Consider the following 13348-nt stretch of genomic DNA (forward strand, 5'->3'; position numbering starts at 1 on the left):
TAGAAATAGAACAACAAAGCAAAGGGTATATGAATAAAAAGAAATTAATGTAACATGATATTAGTGTAGTAGGTGGTTCTTAGGGAAAAAAATCAATAAAACATACAAACTTTAGTATTATCAGCAGGATCCTAAGATGATGCCAATGACTCAACAAGCTTGGGTTCAATTTATTAATGTTGTTATTTAATCTGTTTTTGTTTAATACATTTATTATTTATTTTTGAATTTCAAATTTACCTACTAATATTCTTTTTTTATCTCATCAATCAAAACCCTTGCTGCCTCCTCTGTATTGTCTAGGCATGCTTCTCAGCTTAGTCTCTTCTGTATCAGTTTTGTTTGTCTTTCTTTTCTTTTTCACACTAATTCTATTTATTTCCATTATGTACAAACTTAAAGAAAAAAACACTAAAATTTTTCTTGTGGTAGCATAGTTTATCTAGAGTAGATTAGCTGGCCTGAGTCTACTTGCCTGTGGTTGGTTTTTTCTAACATTCACATGTCACTTTATCTGATGTCAGTATGATTTAAAGTTGGGGCAAGTTTCCCTCACTAGTGTGAGAATCAGGGTCTATCAAAGGGGTCAGCCAGGGTGTGGCTTACCAGGCTTCTTTTGCAAAATGTTGTTTTAGGGACCTATTTAAACCATGTATGAATACTAAATTAAAAAATCTAATTTGTAATCATGTCCCATTCCTGAAATGCATACAAACTCCTTCTGGACCCCAAATATTAAACTGCTTCATTTTGAAAAATGATACATACTTACCTTAAAATATCTCTTTGGGCCTCTTGTTCTAGCCTGGGTTCATTGTTTCAAGTTCTACATCATTGCTTATCATGGACTACATCTGTAATTCATCATCTATGATTCTAGTTTAGGTTTTTTTAGAAGACAAAGATTATAAAGAACTTTATAAAGCAACCTGAATTTAGCATCGTTCCAGAAATTTATACCCCATATATTACAATGGTGTGGTTAGTCATCCGAAGCCAGACATTCTATCTAGAGTGCGAAGTCAAGTGGACCTTCAGAAGCACTGTTGTTGTTAATCAAACTAGTGGATGCGATGAAATTCCAGCAGAGCTATTCAGATCCCTAGAGGATGATGTCATCAAGGTTTTGCATTCATTATGTCAGCAAATCTGGAAGACCCAGCAGTGGCTACAGGACTGGAAAAAGTCAATCTTCATCACTCATCACCCATGCTAGTAAGGACATACTTAAAATCTTGCATGTTAGGTGTCAGCATTATGGGAACCAAGAACTTCCAGATGTCCAAGCTGGATTTTAAAAAGGAAGAGGAACTAGAGATCAAACTGCCAGCATTTGCTGTATTATAGAAAAAGCAAAGAATTTCAGAAAAAACCTCTCTCTCTTTCATCAGCTATGCTGAAGCCTTTGACTGTGTGGATCATGACAAACTTTGGAAAGCTCTTAGAGAGATGGGAATACCAGACCATCTTACTTGTCTTCTGAGAAACCTGTATTTGGGCCAAGAAGTAACAGTTAGAACCTTGTATAGAACAATTCATTGGTTTACAACCAAGAAAGGCGTACGACAGGGCAGCCTGCTGTTTCCTTTTGTTTAACGTATATGTTGGGCACATCAGAGAAATGCCAGGCTGCATGAGTTACAAGCTGGAATCAAGATAGACAGGAGAAACATCAACAACGTTAAATATGCGGATGATACCACTCTAATGGCATAAAGTGAAGAGGAACTAAAGAGACTCATGAGGAGTGTGAAGGAGGAGAGTGAAAAACTGGCTTAAGACTAAATATTAGAAAAACCAAGATCATGGGATCCACCCCCATTACTTCATGGGAAATAAAAGGGGAAAAGGTGGAAGTAGTAACAGATTTCCTCTTTCTTGGGCTCCAAAATCACCGCAGATGGTGACTACAGCCATGAAATCAGAAGATTATTGCTTCTTGGCAGGAAAGTGATGACAAAACTAGACATTGTGTTGAAAAGCAGAGACATTACTCTGCTGAAAAAGATCCATATCGTTAGGTCTGCCCAGTAGTCATGTACGGTTGTGAGAGCTGGACTGTAAAGAAGGCAGAATGCCAAAGAATTGATGCTTTCACACTGTGGTGCTGGAGAAGACTCCTGAAAGTCCTGCGGACAGCAAGGAGGTCAAACCAGTCAATCTTAAGGGAAATCAACCCTAAATATTCACTGGAAAGACTGATGCTGAAGCTGAAACTCCAGTATTTTTGTCATCTGATGCGAACAGATGAGTCATTGGAAAAGTCCCTGATGCAGGGAAGGGTTGAGGGCAGAAGGTGAAGAGGGCATCAGAGGATGAGACGGCTGGATGGCATCACCAATGAACATGAACTTGGGCAAACTCCAGGAGATGGTGAGGGACAGGGAGGCCTGACGCGCTGCAGTCCATGGGGTCATGAAGAGTCAGACGTGACTGGGCAACTGAATAACAACAGCATGCCCTTTTTAAAAATAACCTACCCACACCTAATTTTACAACAAGCTATGTTTTGATTTGTTTTTTAATTGGAAGAAAATTGCTTTACAATGTTGTTGGTTTCTGCCATACAACAATGTGAATCAGCCATAATTATATGTATATCCCTCCTTCTTGAATCTCCCTCCTTACCCCCATCCCACCACTCTAGGTCATCATAGAGCACCAGGTTGGGTTCTCTGTATTATATAGCAACTTCAACAAGCATTTCTTTATGTGTTTGTATATGTTTGAGGGATTTGCCTTTATTAATTTTATGCGGTGATTTCAATTTAGTTTCTATGAATACAGCAACTTTGTTTTCAAACTCACTTTGTCAAATTATGCAAGAGTAAATTCCATAATTATAATATATTAATTTACAATAGTACAGATTGATTTGAAAACAAACAGCTTATTTTTGATAAGCATACAACTCACCAGGTGGAAGCAGAGATGTAGTACAGTATAGCCGACCTCCTGAGAAAATAGCAATTACTGGTATCAGTCATTGTGTTTTACAGTGAAAATGCCAAGCATTGTTAGTTTGGTAAGTCAATTAGCATGGAGGTAGGCTAGATAAAAAGCAGTCTGTGCCCAAAGAGTTGTGCAGATAAACTGGTGAGGATAGAGTAATTATTATTCGTCCAAAATGATGGGCAAAAACCACTATATTACTAAAAGCCAGAGAACATTAAAGAAGGTCACCATGACTAAAGTACGGCTTCTGTGAAAGACAGATCTGGGAAATTTGGTTGGAAAGCCAATCTGGAGACAGAAACTTCATTTGGTAGTAATATCTGAAGCACAGGCACTCATTCATTCACCAAATATTTATTGGGCAACTAGCATAATTCAGGCCTTTGTGGTTCACAAGGCTCTAGTATTAGGTACGGCTAGAATAAATGGTGACTGTATTATTTATAGCTGTCCAGAAAAGAAGTGACAAGGCTGAACAGAGCATTCCTAGGAATCAGGAAGATGAAACTGAGAGCAGAGTACTTCAAAGGTATAATTAAATTTGACTTCACTGTCATTATTTGAAATAAATAAGAGTAAGCAAGATGATTTTGAGTCTAGGTGCTGAAAGATATTTCAAACAGAATCAGGAACTTCGTTTACAAAGTACATTTAAGAGAGGAAAAAGAAGTCATGCCTTTAATTGAGATAGGTTGAGTTTCAGTGACACTAGACACACTTTTGCTTTCCTACCATGGTCCGAACAAACCATGGGATATACTTACGTTGGAGCCCAAGAAAATAAAGTCTGCCGAGGTCCAGCCCTGGCTGAACCAGGGTATTCGAAGGGGAGACGGAGTCGGCGACCTATTCAAATGGTAATTAGAGATATAAAGAGTAATAGAATGAGGATAGCTCAGTAGGAAAATTCAGTGGAGAAAAGAGGCTGAGTAGCTTGGTTTATGCGGAAAATCAATATAACCCGTGACACCAGGTTAGCTCTGACCACGGAGGCCGCAGGCGCCCTCTCGAATAGCGGAAGGTGCCCCACCTTAGACACCTTCTCAAGTGGGTCTTAGAAGCCCAGGCAAATAAATGGTCGCAGAGGACCTCCGCGCTCCAGATGGAGACTTTAGCCAGAAGTTAAAGCAAAGAATGACATGGGGAGACCAAGCGTTGGTGAGCAAGGCCCGTAGCTTTATTTTCAACAGGGGCTTTTATATCCTAAGTTACACATAGAGGATAATAGGAGATGCAAAGTCAGCAGTTTTTGATCCTTATCAAAAACCAGGGTTTCTTTCCTGCAAATTTATCATATACAAATGGTTTAGGTGATTTACATCATCTTCTGGCCAGAAGGCCTATTAACATTTTATGACTCTTGACAAGGACTTATCAACAAAGACTTATTTTCTCTAAGAGTAATTATTTTAAGGTTTGGCGCCATCTTCCGAAGATAAAATTGCATTCCTATAGGGCGGATGTGTAATGGGTTTACAACAAAGGAAAGAATTTATTACCTCTAGGGTCTAAAGTTACTAACACCAAGGCCACTACTTATTTTTTTCTACATACCAACTATTAATTAATACATATTCAAGGATACAATTCAGGGGATGTGAAAACTTGGCAGCAAGCATTGGCTCATCGATGAAATCTTTTACTAGTTTTATTCTGACAGTTTCTAACTCTCTGAGAGGCTTTAAGCTATTTGAATATCTTAAGCTTCCCGTGCCTCTCGAGGCTGGGAGACTGTAAACAATCGTATGCATAGCTGTAGGAGTCCGGGTAAACTTGTCAGGCGAGTTAGAGAGCCATCTGAGGGGTTTGGATTTAAACACTCCTAATTGCCCAGGAACTTTATTAATTGGAGCTGTAAGTTAACTCTTTGACAGACAGAGCAGGATGGTGGTGGGGGACAGCCCCCAGTAAAGTCAGAGGTGAGAGCACAAAGCAATAAAGTAGCCAGACTCTGGTTTTTTGGGGGAAGATGCTCGAGAATATCCGGGGAGACTCCCGAGGTTCGGTCCTGCTTTTGCGTATGCCGAGCCTCCTTCCTCATGACCTTTGTCACGAGCGGAATGTCTCTTGCCGGCTCCTGGCAAAAGTCTGTCACAGTTTCCATTGTTTCCCCATCTATTTGCCATGAATTGATGGGGGACCAGATGCCATTGTCTTAGTTTTCTGAATGCTGAATTTTAAGCCAACTTTTTCACTCTTCTCTTTTACCTTCATCAAAAGGCTCTTTAGTTCCTCTTTGCTTTTTGCCGTAAGGGTGGTGTAATCTGCATATCTGAGATTATTGATACTTCTAGCAAGCTTGATTCCAGCTTGTGCTTCATTCAGCCCAGCATTTTGCATGATGTATTCTGCATAGAAGTTAAATAAGCAGGGTGACAATATTCAGCCTTGATATACTCCTTTTCCAATTTGGAACCAGTCAATTGTTCCATGTCCTGTTCTCAGTGTTGCTTCTTGACCTGCATACAGGTTTCTCAGGAGGAAGGTAAGGTGGTCTGGTATTCCTATCTCTTGAAGAATTTTCCACAGTTTGTTGTGATTCACATAGTTAAAGGCTTTAGCATAGTCAGTGAAGCAGATGTTTTTCTGGAATTCCCTTGCTTTTCTATGATCTAACAAATGTTGGCAATTTGATCTCTGGTTCCTCTGCCTTTCCTAAATTCAGCTCGTACATCTGAAAGTTTTTGGTTCGTGTATTGTTAAATCCTAGCTTGAAGAATTTTGAGCATTACTTTGTGAGCATGTGAGATGAGCACAATTGTATGGTAGTTTGAACACTCTTTAGCATTGCCCTTCTTTGGGATTAGAATGAAAACTGACCTTTTCCAGTTCTGTGGCCACTACTAAGTTTTCCAAATTTGCTGGCATATTAACTGCAGCACTTTCATAGCATCATCTTTTAGATTTTTAAAATAGCTCAGCTAGAATTCCATCACCTCCACTAGCTTTATTCATCATGATGCTTCCTCAGGCCCACTTAACTTCACACTCCAGGACGTCTGGCTCGAGGGGAATGATCATACGATTGTGATTATCTGGATCATTAAGACCTTTTTTTGTACATTTCTTCTGTGTCTTCTTGCCACCTCTTCTTAATATCTTCTGCCTCTATTATGTCCATACCATTCTGTCCTTTATTTTGCCCATCTTGAGAATAAAGATGAATGTACTGGCAATAGCTCTCATCTGAAGAAAGTATGACCCAGTAAGACCTGGAGTAACTATACACTAAGAAAAAAAGTATCGATTTATTTTATCATCATCTAGGCAAGACACAGAATATTAAAAAGCAGAGACATCACTTTGCCAACAAAGGTCTATACAGTCAAAGCTATGGTTTTTCTAGTAGTCATGTATGAATGTGAAAGTTGGACCATAAAGAAGTCTGAGCTCTGAAGAATTGATGCTTTTTTAATTTGGTGCTGAAGAAGACTCTTTGAGAGTCCCTTGAACTGCAAGGAGATCAAACCAGTCAATCCTAAAGGAAATCAACCCTGAATATTCATTGGAAAGACTGATACTGAAGCTGAAGCTCCTATACTTTGGTCACCTGATGCTAAGAACTGACTCATTGGAAAAGACCCTGATGCTAAGAAAGGTTGAGGGCAGGAGGAGAAGGGGACGACAGAGGATGAGATGGTTGGATGGCATCACCAGCTCTATGGTTTGAGCAAGCTCCGGGAGTTGGTGATGGACAGGGAAGCCTGGCATGCTGCAGTCCATGGGGTCACAGAGAGTCAGACATGACTGAGTGACTGAACAACAACACAGGCAGGACACAACAGAGGAGGATATTTAGTGCGGCAATCAAGAGACATAAACAAATTGATTTTATATTATTAGGTTCACATCTTTTCATCTTAGTACTCACAGTTGCTAATTAAAAAACTGAAATCTGGGTGACCAATAATGATATTTACTAATGGATACAAAGTTTGTTATGGAGTCTGATATTTGGCACTATGTGTGAAGAACTATGATAAGCAAGAACAGGATTTGCCTCAAAATTTTAAAGACTTTTCAAGTAGTACTTGTAAAAAATTTCTCTGAGTTAAAGTAATATTATACCAAAATATTTTATTATTGCTTGTACTTAAGTTACTATTATGCCATTTGCTTTCTAACAAGTGTATAATTCATTTGGAAGAATTACTATAAACAAAGATTAAACGGGAACTCATGTCTACAACTACCCAAAGGTTAGTTTTTTTGCATCTGATGAAATTATTTCCATGAAGATACTGACTATCTATATCATTGTAAAATTCCATTATTGGTTTACATTATGGATAGATGTTATTGTTTTTGTGTCACTTCAAGATTGAATTGTAGATTCTCTTCAACTGTTAGACTCACCTTGGGATTTTTCCTATGGATTATTTTCACTTTTAAATGGATAGAATTATAAGCATGTGAATATACTGTTTCTCTTATTTCAGAAACAGTGTAGTTGCACAGAAGGCAGGGCATGGACACTGGGCTCAGGAATAATTCAAATCTTGGTTTTCTCATTTACTGGTTATATGACATTAGACAAGTTACTTAACCTGTCTAAGCCTTAGTTTTATCATCTCTAAAACGATAGCAATTATACGAACTCCTCCTCCCTCAACCTTCCTTTTGGCTCTTTTCTAATTCATAAGACAGTTTGCTTAGTACATATTTTCAATAGCCATTTGTAACTTCAAAATATAGCAGTCTGATTTCATACTCTGCAGATTATGGTGAATGATTATTTTCTTATACCTTAATATATATACCGTATATAATCTTATATATCTTATATATAAGAATCTTAATATACCTTATATACTCTTATTACCATAGATTATTTTCTTATTTCCTCCTCTTATTCAATCACTCTTTTGCTCTAATCTTAAAAATCTCTTTGTTTCAAGGGGAATCTAAAATCAGTTCATAGTATTCTTGCTAGACTATTTCTTAGTGACCAAATTAAAGTGACTTACTTTTTATGTCCATCTCATGGTCAGAAGCTTAATGAAAGCAGTAGTTCATCTGAAGGTAGCACTGTAGACATTGGAGCACCTGCCGAGGAACAGCCTGTGGTGGAACCCGAGGAAACCCTTGAACCTGAAGCCTGTTTCACTGAAGGTAAAAAAATGACCTTCGTGTTAACCTTACATTTATAGAGTGCAGTTGTTTTTTATTTTCTTTTTTTAAAGCTGTTGATCATCCAAAATGGACAACTCAGAATAAGGTAGTACATTGTAGTCAATCTATTTTAATTACTTCTAATAAGCTAACATATGTAAAATCTCTCATTATATTTTGGTTATACCTACCATGTGTAAGGCACCATGAACATGGAGAAAAGATCATTTAATGTAGTCAGAATGAATGACTAATTTATAATTTTTCAGATAAAATGGTGATTTTGCAGGAAGTCAGCATCTTAAACATTAGTCAAAATTCTCATACACAACATTTGCTTTAAAAATAATTTTTATATTATTATCAAATGAATTGCAAGCATATTTTTTTCCATAAAAACAGCAGTTTCCAATACTTGGGGGGAACAGGAAATAAGCACTGCCCTATTCCTGATCCCTGCACAGTACCTAGTTGAGTCTGGTGCAGTATGGACAATAAATCCATATTTACTGCTTTGTTTTCTCCATGATTAGTATTTCCCATGGAAATAAGGGGCTGAATAGTTTTCACAATTTCACATTGCTAATGCACGTGTTCCTACTACCCTAGACTTACAGTTAGCCCAGCAAGATGGAGATGGCAATAGTCATGAGAAAATGAATCCAGAACATGCCAAAGGGTATCACTGAAGCAGGAGAAGTTATTTATCTGCTCCTGTTTGAACATTATATTTGCAGGCTGTGTGCAAAGATTCAAATGTTGTCAAATCAGTGTGGAAGAAGGGAGAGGAAAACAATGGTGGAATCTGAGAAGAACGTGTTTCCGAATAGTTGAACATAACTGGTTTGAGACCTTCATTGTTTTCATGATTCTCCTTAGTAGTGGTGCACTGGTGAGTGAATATTAAGCAAAAGTGCCATAATCCTAAGTTTTAGAATCACCTAATACTGATGACTTATTAATCCTTTCTGTTTCATTCTTTTACTATCCAATGGAGCTATTTCCATTTCCATGGAATCAGCTGTTAATCTCTGTTTGATAACCCCAGAACTGTTATCTCTATTTATGACTTCTTCCTTAAACATGCGTACATCACTATGTCCATCCATCCACCCACCCATCCACTCATATCTTTCTACCTATCTCCAGGGCACTTTTAGTAACACCACTTCATATCTTCCAGACTATAGACAATGTATAACTATGCAGCTCTGCATTTATTTTATTATGTACACATACATTTCTAATTAACTAATTATTAATTTTCATTTATTATTAAGTAACCCGGAAAATTTGTCCCTCTAATTTATTCATGATAACCAAAGGACATGAGTATTTAATTACTCATGTTTTAACAACAAAGTAAGCATGATAATACAGAGTAGTTAAAGAAAGTCCTGTGGTTGGTATATATATTAATATAATTTCTATGGTCTGATGAATTTTGTTTATGAGTTATATTATTATTAACTCCTTATGGACAGTTGATAAGTCCTTAGGGACCACTTCTCTGTCCCTTTTGAAATGCATCCAGTGTTCTCTTGTTACTCCAAAACCAGTGAATATTGGTAACAATAAATACTGGGCAGTGTGCCTAAGTAATCATTTAAGCATTGGTTTCTCTCTATATAAAGGTGTTCATTTCATCAGAATCAATTTCTATTTATATAAAAATCATGTACAAAAATGTAAAGTATAGCACATAGACAGCACTTTAAGAAAATGCTAACACAAATAGACTACTTAAGCCATAAAATAGATGTAAACAGACAGACAGAGATGGAAAGATGATACAGTACTTAACTGAAACACAATAACTTAGGTTTATTTAACTTAAAAATGTATAATTCTAGCACAGGCCTATATTTTTCTGCATATTTCTCTGATGAAATAAATTTTATCTACATGCTACTTTAGATAGGAAATAGTTTTTTTCACCATTTAAATGAATATAGACTCAGATATAAAGTATCATTGAGGTTCATATTAGAAGAAGAACACATATTATAGTCTAAATGAGAAGGAATTTCATCCTACCATCTTTGTTACACCATATCTTTGCTGATAAACATAAACTGTCAACAAAACGAAGGGGACAAATGAACTCAACTGTATAGTAAAATTAGGTGATGTATTGATCAATTATAATTTCTGCTTTATGAAAAATATAAGCCTTTTTATTTCTTCAACCTCCTTTCTGTGGAAAAAATAAAGAGGCTAACAGGAGGAGGCAAAAGATATGAAACAAAGAGAATAAATATCTTCAAGTTGGGATACCAGCATCAAGATGTGACATCAAGAACTATTTCCTGAACAAGTCACTTTAATTCCTTAGACTTAATGCTTTTATTTCTTCCTTTTAGTTAGATTAATAGAGAGCATAATTTTTCTCCTGATTCATTAAAAGATCTTTGAAAGAAAGAAAAAAAAATCAATAGATACTTTTCCTCTACCCTCCTATTCCAATGAAATGTCATTTTATGTATATGAAAATCAGGAAAAACTATGTAATCAGGGAAAACAGCCTATAATAGCTGTAGAATAAAAGTTTCAGAAAACTAAAATGCATAACTTTTCTTTATAGGCATTTGAGGATATATATATTGACCAGCGAAAGACAATCAAAACAATGTTGGAATATGCTGACAAGGTTTTCACTTACATTTTCATTCTGGAAATGCTTCTAAAATGGGTGGCATATGGCTATCAAACATATTTCACCAATGCCTGGTGTTGGCTAGACTTCTTAATTGTTGATGTAAGTATCCTCCATATTTTTGTCTTTCATTCAAGGTAATTTGTCTTATTTATAAACTAATTCCAAAACAGTGACTCTTTGATCACTCTGTTATGTTGACAGGATATGCTACTTAATAGACACTAAACTAATTCACTGAATAATAGTGTAGTTTTTGTAATAAATAAGCTAATTTAGTACTGATTTAGCATTGGGAGGATGGGATTTATGGTGGTTATCTAAGATAAAAAGCTGGGGGAAAAACATCAGAAGTTTGTAGAGAGAATGGTGAAATAGGATATGATTTTTAAGTTACTTTTGTTAATATTATGATTCAAACAGAGTTGAGTTTGAATCCCAGCCCCACCATTGATTTTGTGTGCCACTAAGTTACTTGGCTCCTGACACTATAAAGTGATCATATTAGTACATAAGAGTTAGAGGCACTCAGTACACAAACAAGCCAGTGATGATGGTGGAAGCTACCGTCAATTTTTTAAAAATTCTTTTTGATTTTCATAAAGGATATTTTTAAAGAGTAGATTATATAGCTTGTAACTAAATTATAGAAAGTAAGATGTATGGGGAATAGTGCAAAAACTCTACTTCATGCAGTGATGGGACTTATTCTAGAATATAACTAGATTTACGGCAAGCCCATAATATACCAACAGCCCTTCACAGAGTTGGTGTATTCAACAATTAATACTTCATCAGCCCAAAGCAAGTAGCTGTCTTTGAGATTTGTTAAAGGCAAACATCATGCTTTATGTTTGGCATATTTTCAGCTTTAAAAATGTATTTTCAAAATACCACAGACTTCATAGGCATTTTATTCTCCTAAAATGATAATCCAGCAGAACTACTCAATTTTCTTATGGAAAGTATTTGTAGAACTAAGAGCCATGCAATATCTCTTTAATTCTGTTGAACAGAGGCAAATCCAGAGCTATTTGAAAAGCTTAATGTTACTATGAAATGAGTAAATTAGGGGAAAAAACCTCAAAAGAGTGATAAGTCGCTCATATTCTACATACATAAATAGCTCATACAACTCAACATCAAAAAGCAAACATCCCAATTAGAAAATGGGCAGAAGAAGTGAATAGACATTTTTCCGAAGAGGAAATCCATATGGGCAATAGGAACATGAAAAGATGCTCGGTATCACTAATCATCAGGGAAATGAAGATCCAAACCACAATGAGATATGACCTCACACCTGTCAGGCTATCATCAAAAGGGCCACAAATAAAAAATATGGAGAAAAGGGAACAACTTTACACTGTTGGTGGGAATGTAAATTGGTGCAGTCACTGTAGCAAATAGAATGGAGGTTCTGCAAAAAACTAAAAACAGAACTACCATATGACCCAGCAATTCCACTCCTGGGTATAGATCTGGAGAAAATGAAAACATTAATTTAAAAAGGTACATGCACCCCAATGTTCATAGCAGTATTATTTGCAATCACCAAGATGTGGAGGCAGCTTAAGTATCCATCAAGAGATGAATTGATAAAGAAGGTTTATAATACGGCTAAATAGAATACTGCTACTGCTAAGTCGCTTCAGTCGTGTCCGACTCTGTGCGACCCCATAGACGGGAGCCCACCAGGCTCCCCCATCCCTGGGATTCTCCAGGCAAGAACACTGGAGTGGGTTGCCATTTCCTTCTCCAATGCATGAAAGTGAAAAGTCAAAGTGAAGTCGTTCATTCGTGTCCGACTCCTAGCGACCCCATGGACTGCAGCCCACCAGGGTCCTGGGATTTGCCAGGCAAGAGTACTGGAGTGGGGTGCCATTGCCTTCTCCCAAATAGTATAGTACTCAGCCATAAAAAAGAATGAGATTTTTGCTATATGTAACAATGTGAATAGACCTGGAATTTGTTATGCTTAGTGAAATAAGTTAGACAAGTGCTGTATGTTATCACTTAAATGTGAAATCTACAAAATAAAGCAAACTAGTGAATATAACAAAATAGAAACAGATGTCACAGCTGTAGAGAACAAATTAGTGGTTACCAGAGAGGAGAGAGAATGGGGGAGGGGTGAGATGGGGTAGAGGATAAAGAGGTACAAACCACTATGTATAAAGTAAGTCACTCACAAGGATATATTGTATAGCACAGGGAATGTAGCCTATACTTATAATAACTTTAAATGGAATATAATCTGTAAAGATTTTGAGCTACTATGTTGTAAACTTGAAACTAATAGAATACTGAAATCAACTATACTTCAATTAAAAAAAGAAACCTCAAATGAATAATTGCTTCAGCATTTCACAAAGAGAAAAAAGTTTCTGCTATTGATATTTCAAACACTAGAAGTTATTTCATATTTGAACTCTTCAAAAACTTTCAAATTAGGCTTTAAATCTAAATGTAATTTAAACTTTTTGAAAATTTCTAAGCTTTATTTTTCTTTATTATACTTATTACATGTCTGAACTTTTTAGTGGAAGAATAATGATTTTGTTATTGTAAGTTGGTTTTTAATAGCCATTTCCAAAATAGTTTAGGAAAATAATTCTAGAGAGA

At 36.4% G+C, this 13348-nt stretch overlaps 1 protein-coding gene across 6 annotated transcripts in view; it reads left to right on the forward strand.

Moving 5' to 3' along the window:
• LOC113903082 (sodium channel protein type 1 subunit alpha) overlaps nt 1-13348 on the forward strand; it is a 183001-nt gene that overhangs the window by 147277 nt on the left and 22376 nt on the right. For 5 of the 6 annotated variants that reach the window (XM_027558708.1, XM_027558754.1, XM_027558736.1 and 2 more), the window contains exons 18-20: nt 7947-8067; nt 8805-8959; nt 10652-10825. In XM_027558708.1, the coding sequence (XP_027414509.1) occupies nt 7947-8067; nt 8805-8959; nt 10652-10825 (450 nt within the window). The remainder of the gene's footprint in view (nt 1-7946; nt 8068-8804; nt 8960-10651; nt 10826-13348) is intronic. The other variant, XM_027558726.1, reaches the window with a different exon arrangement.

This window comes from Bos indicus x Bos taurus, chromosome 2 (genome assembly GCF_003369695.1).
Source record: "Bos indicus x Bos taurus breed Angus x Brahman F1 hybrid chromosome 2, Bos_hybrid_MaternalHap_v2.0, whole genome shotgun sequence".
NCBI classification, from domain to species: domain Eukaryota; kingdom Metazoa; phylum Chordata; class Mammalia; order Artiodactyla; family Bovidae; genus Bos; species Bos indicus x Bos taurus.